General features: G+C 35.4%; 1 protein-coding gene across 11 annotated transcripts in view; it reads left to right on the forward strand.

Moving 5' to 3' along the window:
- Window positions 1-14,579, forward strand: part of CNTLN (centlein) — a 388,354-nt gene that overhangs the window by 182,000 nt on the left and 191,775 nt on the right. For 8 of the 11 annotated variants that reach the window (XM_008254476.5, XM_070052688.2, XM_070052657.2 and 5 more), the window contains 2 exons: window positions 4,032-4,256; window positions 5,884-6,009. In XM_008254476.5, coding sequence (XP_008252698.5) covers window positions 4,032-4,256; window positions 5,884-6,009 — 351 coding nt within the window. The remainder of the gene's footprint in view (window positions 1-4,031; window positions 4,257-5,883; window positions 6,010-14,579) is intronic. The other 3 variants (XM_051845257.3, XM_051845263.3, XM_089317492.1) reach the window with 2 other exon arrangements.

Here is a 14,579-nt window from a genome sequence, read left to right on the forward strand (position 1 = left end):
CCGCGCTGATCCGAAGGCAGGAGCCAGGTGCTTCTCCTGGTCTCCCATGGGGTGCAGGGCCCAAACACATGGGCCATCCTCCACTGCACTCCCTGGCCACAGCAGAGGGCTGGCCTGGAAGAGGGGCAACCGGGACAGAATCCGGCGCTCCGACCGGGACTAGAACCCGGTGTGCCGGCGCTGCAAGGCGGAGGATCAGCCTAGTGAGCTGCGGCGCTGGCCAGTAATATGTTTTAAAGAGATTATTTACAACTGAGGGCTTCATGTACATATTCCACTAATCATTTCTCATCAGAATCACTGGTCTAGTGCCATGTTATCTTATTCTGAGAATGTAAACTCAAAAGGAGCATGAGACTTTTTAATATTAGAGAAAAAATTATATAAAATTATAATCATTAGCAAGAAAAATTAACTTTTCAAAGAGCTTATGATTTTAAGGGTTATAGAATGTTTTAATATCATACGGTTATTTTCTACACATGTTTGGGACATTCTATATCCACATAGTACTTACTGGATGTCATTTTATGCTCTTTCTCACTCAGTTTTTCATGTATATCTTAGCTTATCAGTTATCAACATAATTAGGATGCTAAGTCAAAAATGTGGTATATTCTTATAGTCTTTGATGCATATTTTAAAATTTCCCTGGAAAATATGTAGTAGATTATACTTCTACCACCATATTTTTAAAGTATAGGATTCATAAACTGGCACAACCAACATTTAAAAATTTGGAAAACTTCCCTTAGAAATCCTAAGTTCTTGGGGCCGGCACAGTGGCGCACCAGGTTAATCCTCCGCCCGCGGCGCTGGCATCCCATATGGGTGCCGGTTCTAGTCCCGGCAGCACCTCTCCAGTCCTGCTCTCTGCTGTGGCCTTGGAAGGCAGTGGAGGATGGCCCAAGTGCTTGGGGCCCTGCACTCACATGGGAGACTGGGAGGAAGCACCTGGCTCCTGGCTTCGGATTGGCGCAGCGCGCCGGCTGTAGCAGCCATTTGGAGGGTGAACCAATTGAAGGAAGACCTTTCTCTCTGTCTCTCCCTCTCAGTGTCTGTAACTCTACTGTCAAATAAATTTTTAAAAAATCTTAAAAAAGGAAATTCCAAGTTGTTGATACTGTTGAAAAGTCAGGATCTGGCAGTGGTGAGCCACAATTTGTCTATGAAAACAATTGGCTGGAATTGAATATCAGCTGCCACAAATACTTGCTCTATGCCTCCATGGTGAGGCTGAATGTTGTTTGACCTGTCATTTCACTTTTACTTTAAAAAAAAGTGATTGTTGGCTCTGATGCTGTGGTTTAGCACGTAAAGCCACTGCCTGTGGTGCTGGCATCTGTATGGGCACTAGTTCCTGTCCCTGCTGCTCCACTTCTGATCCAGTTCCCTGTTAATGCTCCTGGAGAAGCAGTAGCACATGGCCCAAGTGCTGGGGCCCCTGCATCCATGTGAAGTTCCTGGCTCCTAGCTTCAACCTGACCCAGCCCTGGCCATTGTGACCATCTGTGGAATGAACCAGCACTTGGAAGATCTCTCTCTCTTTCACTTCCCTGCTTCTGCCTCCCTCTCTCTAACTCTGCCTTTCAAATATGTAAATAAATTTTTTTTAAAAAAAAAGTGGTTGTAGTAAGAGAGATGTGAAATGCTCATTGTGAATATAGCTCTAGAAAAAGTAATAAAGGGTGAGAGAATGAGAAGGTGTGGCACAGTTTAAGAAAAGGAGCATGTTAAGATTTTGTGGCTATGAAGAAAATTTATACATGGTTTAGTAAGTATTCAAAGTGTCTTTGTTGAATGAATTCAAAAGCTGTTATTTTAGCATAAAGCAAACATAGCCTACCTGATTTATTTACACTTTCTTCTTGGCACCTATGTATAACTACTTTCATGGTATTTTAATTTTTAAGTTCTGTTACTGTTGATTGAGAAATGTTGCAGAAATTCTGCCTAAATAGCTTTATTGTCAGAAGTAATACATCATTAATATTAATAGAAATACTTTTAGAAATAAGTCTGATGTGATTTTAGTGACAGTATCCACCACTGGAGCATTTTAAATATCTTCTTTAATATTTACATTATCTGTCACTGCAACATCTTGACTGAATTTTTTTAAAAATTGGTAGCTATAACAGTATAATACTTTGATGATTTAGAAAATTCATTGATCAAAGAATACTGGATTGCTTATTAGAAATACTAATACATTAAAATTATGCTTTTCCTAATTTATAAGTTTTTGTTTGACCTTGAACAAAGCATTCAAAATTTGTTTTGCAAATGAGGAATATTAATACATGCTGCATAATTTTATTAAAGAAAAACTGGATAAGAGCACATAGTAACTGAAGATTGTTTAGGTTGTTAGGCCCACCAGAGGAAAAAATCATACACTTCATATTTTCAGTTATAAAATAGGAAAAAATAAAATCCCTTCAGTGATTTAAATGGGAAGGAAGGAATAGGAGAAAACATGTAGACTTACTAGAAGAAAAATATGTAAAATATTTTAATATTTTTAAAAACTCATTTCAGAGGCAGAGAAAGAGAGAAAGAAGGAGAGGGAGACAGAAGAAGAAGCTCTTATCTGCTGGTTCATTCTCCAAATGCCTACAACTGCCAGAGATAGGCAAAGGCTAAAGTCAGAAGTTAGGAACATAAAGTGGGTCTCCCATATGAGTGACAGGAACCCAGTTAACTGAACTATCACTGCTACTTACCAGGGTATATGTTGACAAGAGGCTGAAGTCAGGATCCATAGCTGGGAATTGAAAACAACTATTCTGATACAGGATGCAGGTGTCTTAATTGCTAGGAAAAATGCTCATTCCTAAAATAATTTAATGTTCAAAACAAGGTAATGGAATAATTATAATGAAAATAGAAAATAAACAACTCTGAGGAAAACACTTGGTAGTAGTATGATAGAATAAATGTTGGAAAATAATTGATATAAATATGAGGAAAATGTAATATGAAAGTATAAATCAAAGATAACTTCTTCATCATAACAATTGTAAATTAGAGTTAGGAAATGTTTTCCTAGCCCACAAAAAAGAAAAAGTAGTCAAAGTAGAAAAAGAGGTGGTACTTCCTATTGATTTAGAGTTAACATATCTTTTGTTATAAATATATTTTCTCATAGTTGTTAGGGATTATCATTAATGAAGAATAGGATTCTCAGTCAGTGTAAATGAAAATATTTTCAAGAGTACTACATCCATCTTGGTAATAGTCACATAAGATTTGACATTCACTTGTTGGAAAATCGACAAAAACTTTTCACTGTGATTTAGTAGTTTTCCTTCTTGTAAATGTAGTGATTGTTTTGAAATAGCATACATACATAGGTTTTGATGGTCTCAAACATATCCAATTGGGGACATTAGTAGAATTTTGCAGGATGCAAGTTTTATTAAACAGGTTTCCTACAAAGTTAACTTTTTTGTGATTTTTGTTGCTAAAATGTGAGGCTTACCATTATCAGCTTATCTGACTCATGCATAAATTTCAAAAGAGAATGCTATGAAGAATATTAACTTTTAAAAGAATCACAGTTCTTAAGGACTCATTATTAAGTTATGATACATTAAATGCTAATTGGACCTATGTGTTATTGGTCTCCTTTTTCTCAGGCTTGTATTCTGTGCTGTTTTATGACTTGAATATCAGATGGTGGATTTTTTGAGAAAATATATATGTCTGTAATTATAAACTTGAAAAAACTAATAAATAGATGAATAATATGTATCATTCAGCCATCATTTAACTTTTTCCTATAAGTCCAAATTACAGTATTATTTATAAAAATATTTACATTTACTCATGCTTAACTTTCCAAAACAATAACTTTATATTGGAATGAGAAGATTTAGTAATGGTAGTATTTGGCTTATTGTTAGAATTAAATTTTCTTTCTCTAAGTACCTATGATTTATATAATATATATGTGTGTGTTTGCATATATTTATAAATATTGTAAGATACAAACATACATATACACTTACATATATACTTTTTAATAGGCATCTCAGCAGCCATCTTTATCAAGTTTAGAAACATTAATGGTCTCACAGAAGTCTGAAATTGAGTATTTACAGAAGAAACTGGAAGTAGCAAATGCAAAACTTTCAGAGGACAGAACTGCTAACAAGGGTTTCTCAGAGAAGAGCACCATGTCAAGTGCTGAAGGAATGCATAAGGTAGAGACATTTTGTGAATTTGTAAGGATGAGCCCGGCAAGGCAAGAGGTAAAGTTCCAAAACAAACAGCAGCCTTTATTCTCTGCTTATATTTCAGGAACTTCTAACAGTATTGTGTGTCAAATACTGAATAAGATACCTCTTAGGAATGGGGAATTTTCCCTTTTTAAAGACTTGAATAAAATATAACTAAATTCATTAACTGAATATATGCTTAGTAGTATAATTGTTCTGACAGTTAAGTTAATATTCTTATAGTAATTTTCATAAGTATGCTTCATTTATCTGACATTAATCTATGTGAATAAAACTTCATTTTAAAGTAGTACTAGTCATTTATTCAACTTTCTAATGAAAGAAAAATAAATCTAATGTTTTTGTTTCAGATATAACAGTACTGTCCTGGAATTTAAATTATTAAGTGGATTTTAACATTAACTTATGCATTTGTACAGATTTAAAGGGGTAACAGAAAATAAGCAGGTTTTGCATAGCATATTTATCATTTAATGATGTATTCATTACATAGTTCTGTTACACTGCAAATGATTGCATAGAATGTTGACAAGCACAAAATAGTATGAAGCTGAGACAGTTTTCTCTCACACTTGTTACTTCAACCACAGAAGTAGCACATCTGTTTTTTGTAAGCAGAAATTCACATGTTTAAGATAATTGTTTTTGGTTCTTTTTTTTTTCTGTGAGTAAAACAAGCTATCTTAATAAAGGAAGCATTTAAGCTTAAAACCGTTTCTATGCGGCATTCTTACTCATTCTCTATAAGTAATGTTCATAGGAATGAGTTGTATTTATTTATTTATTAAAACATAACTGTGCTATGCATTTTGTGCCATTTCGAAGTAGTTTTACAAGCTTTATTTAAATTAAACATCCCTAAAATTGAGATTATTATTATTATGGGGCCCACTTTGGTGTTTGCTGGATAAGTAAAGTTTTGAAATGTACTGCTTTGATGTTTCACTGCTTTAATAAAAACTCTGAGAAAAGGAGATGGGTATTCTGCAGAAAAGTTCCTTTCTTTTCTGTAAGGACAGGCCGTAAGGATGAACACTGTGTTGCCCAGCTTAATAGTTGCTCTCACATATTCCTTCTCCAGATTGGTATATGGAGCTGTACATAATACAAACACACATTCTTGTCTCTAGTTAGCCACATTATAGTTAATGACCATATGGTCATTATGGTATAAGATCTACTGTCTGTTGTATTTATATTCCTCAAGCATATTGTTCCTTCAACTTCACAGTGTGTTAAACTATTTCAAAGGGAAAAAAATCCTTTCCCTCTTGTTTCTGGTTGTCCTATCAAGTGTAACCTTGGACCCTTATAGAGCAATTAGACCAGCCTCTATCCCCTCCTTTGTAATGAGGTTTCTTGCATTTCTGAGTCTATAACCCTTTAGTCTTCCCTAATGGGACATCATTATTCTGAAAGAAACAATGTAAATGTAAATGAATATTCTCATTAACGAGTCACAGAGAAACCTTTAGCGGTAGCACTGTGGTAATTCCGCTTGTTATTTCTCTGGTATTCCATGCAGGATTTTTTTTATAATTCATTATTAGTATTCAAAATTACTTGTTCTTTAATTTTGCATGGCTTTCATAATCCACTGTTCCAACTAGTTCAACCATGTCCTTGTTTTATTCTCCAGGAACCACCTGTGAAACGTTCAAGGTCTTTGTCCCCAAAGAACTCTATTACAGACTCAGAGGAGCTAAGGAAGCTGAGAAAAGCTGAAAGAAAGATTGAAAACTTAGAGAAGGCACTGCAACTAAAGGTGAACATTAAATCATTTCTTTTCTAGTAAGCATGCAAAGATGAAAATATACCAGAGTAAACATACATTTCACAAATTGCTGCTTGTCATTTTTCTTTCCTGAATCCAATCACCTGTATAAAAGCATGCAATCAATTGGGCTTGTTTTAAGATTTCTGCATATCAAAAAGTAATAAAAAAATATGCTACTTGAAAATCAAGTGATTATTTGCTATTCCAAATTATTTGGGATATGAAATTAGGAAAATTTTTTATGGTTTCCAGGAAGCAAAAAATAAAAAACTATAGCAAGTAGAAAGAGAATTTCTTGTTATTCTTCATATATGATAAACATTAAAAGTGATTATATCAACCTAGCTCAGATCATATATAATTATAATTTATATAAAAATTATATAATCAAAATGGCAAAAGAGATTTTTGTCCATTTTACCTGATTTTATGTCAGAACACTTGACATTGGAATGAGCATTCAGCATTTACTCGTGTAAAAGAAGCATGTAACTAAAAGGGCTGTCTTTGAGAGCTTATATTCTTTAATATGTACATTGTAAATTCTGTTTCTCAGAGGAAGTTGTTCATGCATATTAAACAATCTTAGGTAATTATATTGAAGACTTTATTTTTTGTGTGACTTTAATATGACAAACTTCTTGTTCCTCATTCACAGCTACCCTAATTCCTGCCAATTCGCAGTTTTGTCAAAAATTGATTCTCAAATAGCCTTACGATATTCTATGATAAATCTAATGCTTACAAACATAATTGCAATCCAGTACATTTAAATCTTAGATTCTTTGTCATATAGAATACTCTTAGGTAGAGAAAGGTTTGATATAGATTATATGTGTTTTAGAACAAAATATGGTTAGAGATATAGTTAATTGTAAGCCATAATTAATATTACCTGTATTCACACTAAATACATTATGTGTTAATTCATCATTATTCGGAGTTTAACATTTCTAAAACAAAAGGAAATTATCAACTGTTGATTCTATCAAAAATAAAATGACCAGATGATCACAACTAACATTTAACGTACTTGAAGATTATAAGAAATATAGGTGAACACATGCGTTATTTGTTCATTCATGTGTTTACCCAGTAGCAACTTATTGAGCATTGAAAGTACTCAAGCATCATTATTAGTCAGCTGTATTAAAGGAGACATGGTGAGTTGCTGTCCTTCAAAACCATTTCCCTTCTGTCATGAGCAAGCCAGATAGGATAAAAGATTGCAAATCAGGTCTGTTGATGGGGTTTGTCCCTGCCTTGGAACTGAATGTCAAGTTTTTTTCCCCAAAAAATTGTGCTCAAAAACCCCAGTACCACCAGCCCCTTTGAGTTTTGCCTCTCCTGGAGCACCCCTCCATGCCACTCCGGCTGGAGGTCTCTGACTCTAATAAATCTTGCTTTTAAACCTTTAAAAAAATGAAAGAAGATGGTAAATAAGTCCTTAGGATCTAGTATATTAAGTGTAAATGTGGGTGTAAGCACAGATTCTTATAGGCATTTTTATTTTTAAGAATATTTATTTGAAAAGCAGACAAAATGAGACAGAGATCTCCCATCTGCTGTTCACTATCCAAATGACTGCACCAGCTGGGGCTGAGTCAGGCCAAAGCCAGGTGCTAAGAACTCAATGTAGAGCTCCCTTGTACATGGCAGGGACTCAACTACTTGAGTCATCACCTGCTGCTTTTTTTTTTTTTTTTTTTTTTTTTTTTTTTGACAGGCAGAGTGGACAGTGAGAGAGAGAGACAGAGAGAAAGGTCTTCCTTTTCCGTTGGTTCACCCTCCAATGGCCACAGTGGCTGGCGCGCTGCAGGTGCTGCAGCCGCTGCACCGCGCTGATCCGAAGCCAGGAGCCAGGTGCTTCTCCTGGTCTCCCATGGGGGTGCAGGGTCCAAGGACCTGGGCCATCCTCCACTGCCTCCCCAGGCCACAGCAGAGAGCTGGCCTGGAAAAGGGGCAACCAGGACAGAATCCGGTGCCCTGACCGGAACTAGAACCTGGGGTGCCGGCACTGCAGGCAGAGGATTAGCCTATTGAGCCACAGCGCTGGCCACCTGTTGCCTTCTAAGGTGTACATTAGCAGGAAGCTAGAATCAGGAGTGAAATTGGGACTCAAACCCAGGCACTCTGATGTAGGCTTCCAGAGTGATTTCCAGAGTGATGTTTTAACTGGTTTCCAGAGTGATGTCTTAACTGTTGCCCCAGATGGCATCCCATAATGGGCATTTTTATTTAGAAAGCTAGTCTCTCCAGGTGAGTGTTTTGGCACAGTGGTTTGAGCCACCTCTTGGTATTCCTGCATCCCAGTTTGAATCCTTGCTACTCTGTTCCATTCCAGCTTCCTCTGAATTTATCTTGAGAGGCAGCAAATGCTGGCTTATGTGGTTGGGCTCCTGTGACCCATGTGGGAGACCCAGCTGGAGTTTGAAGCTCCTGGGTTCTGCCTGGCCCATTCTTGGCTATTATAAACATTTGGGGAGTGAGCCAGCAGATGGAAGGTCTCTCCTCTCTCTCTCTGTCATTCTGACTTTCAAAAAATGAATACCTAAATTTATACAACAATCCATTCTATTATCTTCCTTCTCTTGCATAATTCTTAAAATTGGCATATTTGACTTTCTATCCTGGATTAGCCTGGGTTCTGTAGAAAAATAGAACATACAAGGGAACTTCAAAAAGTCCATTGAAAAATAGAATTAAAAAAGGCATTTTGTTTTGGTACAAAAAAATTGGAAATGCATGCATAGGTTTTTTTTGTAATATATACTTTACATGAAATTTTATGAAGTACCCTAATGCAATATATAAGTATCCTAATATATAATACAAATAGATACTAATATATTTACTTCTTGTTACATGGAAATATAATATAGCTATATATAATTCCAGACTACATATAAGGAGTTGTAATCTGTAGTCACTAAGCTAGAGATACAGGGGAGCCAATTGAATAGTTGCAGTCTGAGCCAAAAGGCTGTAGAACCCAAGAATTGATGGTGTAAGTTCAAGTACAAGTCCAACTATGAGTGCAAAGTCAAAATATTGCTGATGTCCCAGCTCAAAGACAATCAGGCACAGAGAAGGAAATCTTTCATACTCAGCCTATATTTTATTCAGGCTTTCATCTGATTGGAAGAAGCCCTACTGCATTGGGGAGGATAATAATCTTTGCTCAGTCTACCAGTTAAAATATCAATTTCATTCAGAAACACCTAGAAAGAATATTTAACCAGTATCCATATAATCTGACAGATAAAATTAACCATCACATATCCCATTTTTTGCTTGGTCTGTCTTTGAAAGTCCCTTATTTTTGACAAGAAGTAGTATCACCATTCAAACACATTTTAGAGCTATGCTCTTCTCTCTCACCTCTTAAGTGTCTTGTCTCAAAATGAATCTCATTCCTTATTCCTGACAACAGCTATTGTACGATAAGATCTCCAAGTTTTTTCACAAAGTAAAAATCTTTTTGGGGAGCTACCATTGTGGTGCAGTGGGTTAAGCCACCATTTGGCAGTGTTGGCACCCTGTGTTAGAGCACTGGTTCAAGTTCTATCTGCTTGGCTTCAGTTATAGCTCTCTGATAAAAAGCATGGGAAGGCAGAGAAAGATGGCCTAAATACTTGGGCCCTTGCCATCCACATTGGAGACCTTGATGGAGTCCCAGGCTCCTGGCTTTGGCCTGGCCCAACCTCAGACATTGCAGCCATTTGGAGAGTGAAACAACAAAGTGTAGATCTTTTTACCAGTATCTCTTTCTCTGTTTCTGTCAGTCTCCCGTTCAAATAAATAAAATAAATCATGAAAAATTATTTTTCACATTTCTTTTTAATTTATAGTTATTTTATCTTTCATTTATAGTTATTCATTATATTTTAAGTAAAATAATAATAATTTCAAATTTAATGTCTTTTACATCTTTGCAAGATGAGGATAAATGGGGCATTTTTTTACCTTGTATTTTATCATTTAGTAGGATTTCTTATTTTAGAAGAACTAGATAGTTAAATGAAAAAAGCACAATAATCAACAACATTTAGCAAAATAAGTAGGTAAACAAACCCTGAATAACAAAGTAATTCGAAGGAGAATGATTGAGCCTTGAGTCCTTTTTAATTTATAATTTAATATTACTCATTCTTGATTCCCCATTTTTATGCTATAATATTAATATTGCTGTTACTCAAGTTCATGTTAAGTACAAAATAATGTAGTAATTAATCATGTATTTGTATTAGTATCTTAGGACTATTTTAAAAATGTGTGGCACAAACTGAGTAGCTTAGAATGGCAGGCGTTTATTGAATCAGTTACGGTGGTAAAAAAGTTCAAAATTAGAGTCAGCAAAATTGGTTCTTATTGAGAAGTGTGAAGGAGAGTGTTCCATGCCTTTCTTGAAGTTTCTGGCAGCCTCCAGATTTCTTGGTTAATAGATGGTATTCTTCACATTGTCTTTCCTCTATGCATGTTTCTCCCTCATATCTAAATTTCCCTTTTTATAAGGATATTTTATAAGGATATGACTATATTGGATTATTGCCTGCTCTACTGACTACATTTTAACTTGATTACCTCGGTAATCTCCAAATAAAATCACATTCTTTGGTAGTAGGGAGTTAGGATTACAAAATACTCTTTTCTTGATGGGTTGGGGCACTTTTCAACAGATAACACGTGTCTTGTTTTTAAAATAAATTTGTTGATATAGTGTTCCTTTTGCAGAGCATTGGTCACTAATACATGTTGAATTTTTGTCATGGCTTTTGGTGTTGTGTGGACTACTGTTCTTTCAGAAGCTAATGTTAGACAAAGATGTTCCATGCTCAAATAATTGTTGTAACAATGTATTAAAAGATTAATTTTTGTGAGCCTTTCATATACTAATGTGAACTGTAAATCTATAGAAATGAAGACACATTTTTTCCCAGATTTATTTGGTTATTTTATACCTATTGATATTTCTCAAAAGACTGTTGTTCAATGTAAGAACCTATGGAAAATGCTGAAATGAAGACAAAAGACATGCTGCATGACAACATAGGTAGCTTTAGGGACCCCAGAAGATTACCAAGGGGATCGGAAAGATAAAGAGGCAAGTAAATTTCACCAATAAAGCATGGGCTATATCTGTCTACACTATGATACACTGAGATGATGTTCTTTATTTGTATCAGCAGTAAGGTGTACATATTAACTTACTGTAACACTAGTTAGGACTTTTGTGTAGATATTTAGACATTATTGTGCTCAGCTTACTTTTGTTGCTAGCTGTAGTTTCAAGATGGCTGACCAATGCTTTTATATTAAAGTTATAGAGACTATTATAGACTATTTTTATAAAAATCACACAAATGATCCTGACTTCATGAATGTAGTGCTGTAACAACTTATAAAATAGCATTTGGAAACCAGTGGATCAGAGCTTTGTGAAATCCTACTATCCTTGAGATCACTAGTGCCATGAATCCCTGCTTTCATGCTTTCATGCATTTGGTGACTGGATTTTATTAGTACTTCTCATTATCATTTAATACCAATATGTTTTTTGAATACACTTTGTGTTGTTTACTTCTTAATTCTCTGATATACATGAACTTTATATGTAAATATCCATAATGGGATCCTTACATTTTTGTTAAAATTTTATTTATTTACATGCTCTCATCCCCTGAAGATGGAACCACTGCTTTAAGAATAGTATCTTTGCTATTAGTTCACCCTATCTCGAGGAACCTTTGACCAAACCAAAAATTAAATCATTTCTGTTCTTAGGATCTCAGAAAGAGCACTGCAGGTATCTTTGAGGATAGTCAGTTAATAGAACATTCCTATTTTCTGTTTTTGTTTTTTTTTTTTTTTTTTCAGTCAGACTCGTATACAGAATTTAGAACCTCTAGCTAGCTAGTTTAATTTGCAAAATCCATAGTAGGTACTCAGTAAATATTTTATTGAATAAGATAATGAATTAATCTCATTCCATGGAATACTTTTATGAATATCCTCTTAGAAAAATATAGTAATTTGTGATATAAAATGTATTATTCATTCCTTGCCTTTGTTTTGTTAAGATGTTTGGTGATCTTTTTAAGATCTTTGGTGATTCTATTTCCCAAATAAGGTGCTGTTGTTTTGACTAGATTATTGATTGGCTGTTATGTGCCATATGAGACTTAGAATCACTACCCAAGTTTACATTTACTAGAAGGTATATAAAAAGGGTATTTTCCTTATTATTTTGAGATATGCACCTTTTAGCAAATGACTTCAGCTGGTATCTCTACTAGCCACATTAAAATAGAGAAATATTTTTCTTTGAACTTTCCTCCTAATATGTACTTTTAAAATAAAATTTAGTGTGCATTTCTGAATTAGACAAAGGAATAATTCATGTGACTAATTTAACACCTGAATCACATTTTAATAACTGTATTCTGAAGAACAAATGCATGAACGAAACAGCATTTTTTTTTTTTTTTTTTTTTTTTTTTTTTTTTTTTTTTTTTTTTATTTCTTTGACAGGCAGAGTGGACAGTGAGAGAGAGAGACAGAGAGAGAAAGGTCTTCCTTTGCCGTTGGTTCACCCTCCAATGGCCGCCGCTGCAGCCGGCGCACCGTGCTGATCCGATGGCAGGAGCCAGGAGCCAGGTGCTTTTCCTGGTCTCCCATGGGGTGCAGGGCCCAAGCACCTGGGCCATCCTCCACTGCACTCCCTGGCCATAGCAGAGAGCTGGCCTGGAAGAGGGGCAACCGGGACAGAATCCGGCGCCCCGACCGGGACTAGAACCCGGTGTGCCGGCGCCGCAAGGTGGAGGATTAGCCTATTGAGCCACGGCGCCGGCCCCGAAACAGCATTTTTTAAAAAATATTATATAATGTCTATTAAGTGGTTTATAAGTCTAGTTTAATTTTAATAATTTATATATTCATAATTTTATTATAATTATGTAAACACTCAGATATAATAAAGTAAGAAGCAAGTAAAGTCACACCATCTGTAAGGCTCATCTGTAAGACTATTTTCCTATTATTACTACTTAATGGAAAGAGACACTGATAAGAATTATTATAGAAAACCTAAACTTGTTAATATTGAACATTTTACAATAAATCAGAAACTATAGCATCCAGTGCTTTGATTAATTAGTACGCCTAGTGCAGAGCTTGGCACATGATGAGTGATTTATAGAATTTAGGAGATGTCTATTGGGTCTTAATCTTGGTTTTAATAATGTAGTTTCTGCTTGAGAATTAAGGAAGACATTGGGTATATATTCTATGATTAATGGTAGTTGTTAAAAATGCCATGTTTTAAAAAAAAAATGCTAAAATTGTCCGGCGCTGCGGCTCAATAGGCTAATCTTCCGCCTGCGGCGCCGGCACACCAGGTTCTAGTCCCAGTCCTCTTCCAGTCCAGCTCTCTGCTATGGCCCGGGAGGGCAGTGGAGGATGGCCCAAGTGCTTGGGCCCTGCACCCGCATGGGAGACCAGAAGCACCTGGCTCCTGGCTTCGGATCAGCGCAGTGCGCCAGCCGCAGCATGCCGGCCGCAGCGGCCATCGGAGGGTGAACCAACGGCAAAGGAAGACCTTTCTCTCTGTCTCTCTCTCTCACTGTCCACTCTGCTTGTCAAAAAATGCTAAAATAGTAGAAGTACTAATAAAAATAAATATCCCATTAATTCAATGGAATCATTTTGAAATTACTAAGAAAAGTTGAATGTCCTATTGTATTAATTTTTACTTCTTGGTCCATCTTTCTACTTAAGAGTTTTTAATGATTCTAGCACAGAACTACAATGATTCCTAAAACATTGAGCTTATATTTAACAATTTTAAAGAAATTCATTACAAGTGTGATGAGGATGAGCCTGGCTTCAATGAAGAATAATTTTCAGATAGCTATTATTGAACTCTTATATAAAGTATTCATTTTAGTTTAACTGTAAGTTTATTTTGAAATTATGTCTGGCCATGAATCTCTTCTAGCATGATCTTTAAATATCTTATAATTATTTTATTAAAAATTTCTAATATATTCTGTTATAATTCTCTGTGAGCCCTTTAGTCTTTTTTTTTTCTTTTTGTGAGGCAATAAACTCCCCATCTAATGGTTCACCCCTAAAATGGCCACATTGGCTTGGGAATGTAGGAGTAGACCAGGAAAAAGCTAGACCTAGGAACTTAATCCAGGTCTGCCATTTGTGTTGCAGAACCCGATTATGTTAGCCATTCTTCCTGTTTCCAGCATTTCCATTAACAGGAATCTGGAAGTAGGAACCAGAGCTGAGTGTCAGAATTAAGAATTACAATATATGATGTGGGCCTTTTAACTAGTAGGCCAAACACTTGCCCCTTAAGTAATCCCAATAAACATAATTAACTTGTTTATCTATGAAAAGATACCAACATTATTAATTATAATCTTCTATTTGATTAATTTATTTCACATACTTATTATTAGAGATTTTGTAGTTCAAAGAAAGGAAGTCATACATGGATTGATTAACAAATTTACTATGAAAATTCAAGTTGGCATTTAAATTATTCT

This window comes from Oryctolagus cuniculus, chromosome 1 (genome assembly GCF_051225735.1).
Source record: "Oryctolagus cuniculus isolate XC-2025 breed Fujian yellow rabbit chromosome 1, ASM5122573v1, whole genome shotgun sequence".
NCBI lineage: Eukaryota > Metazoa > Chordata > Mammalia > Lagomorpha > Leporidae > Oryctolagus > Oryctolagus cuniculus.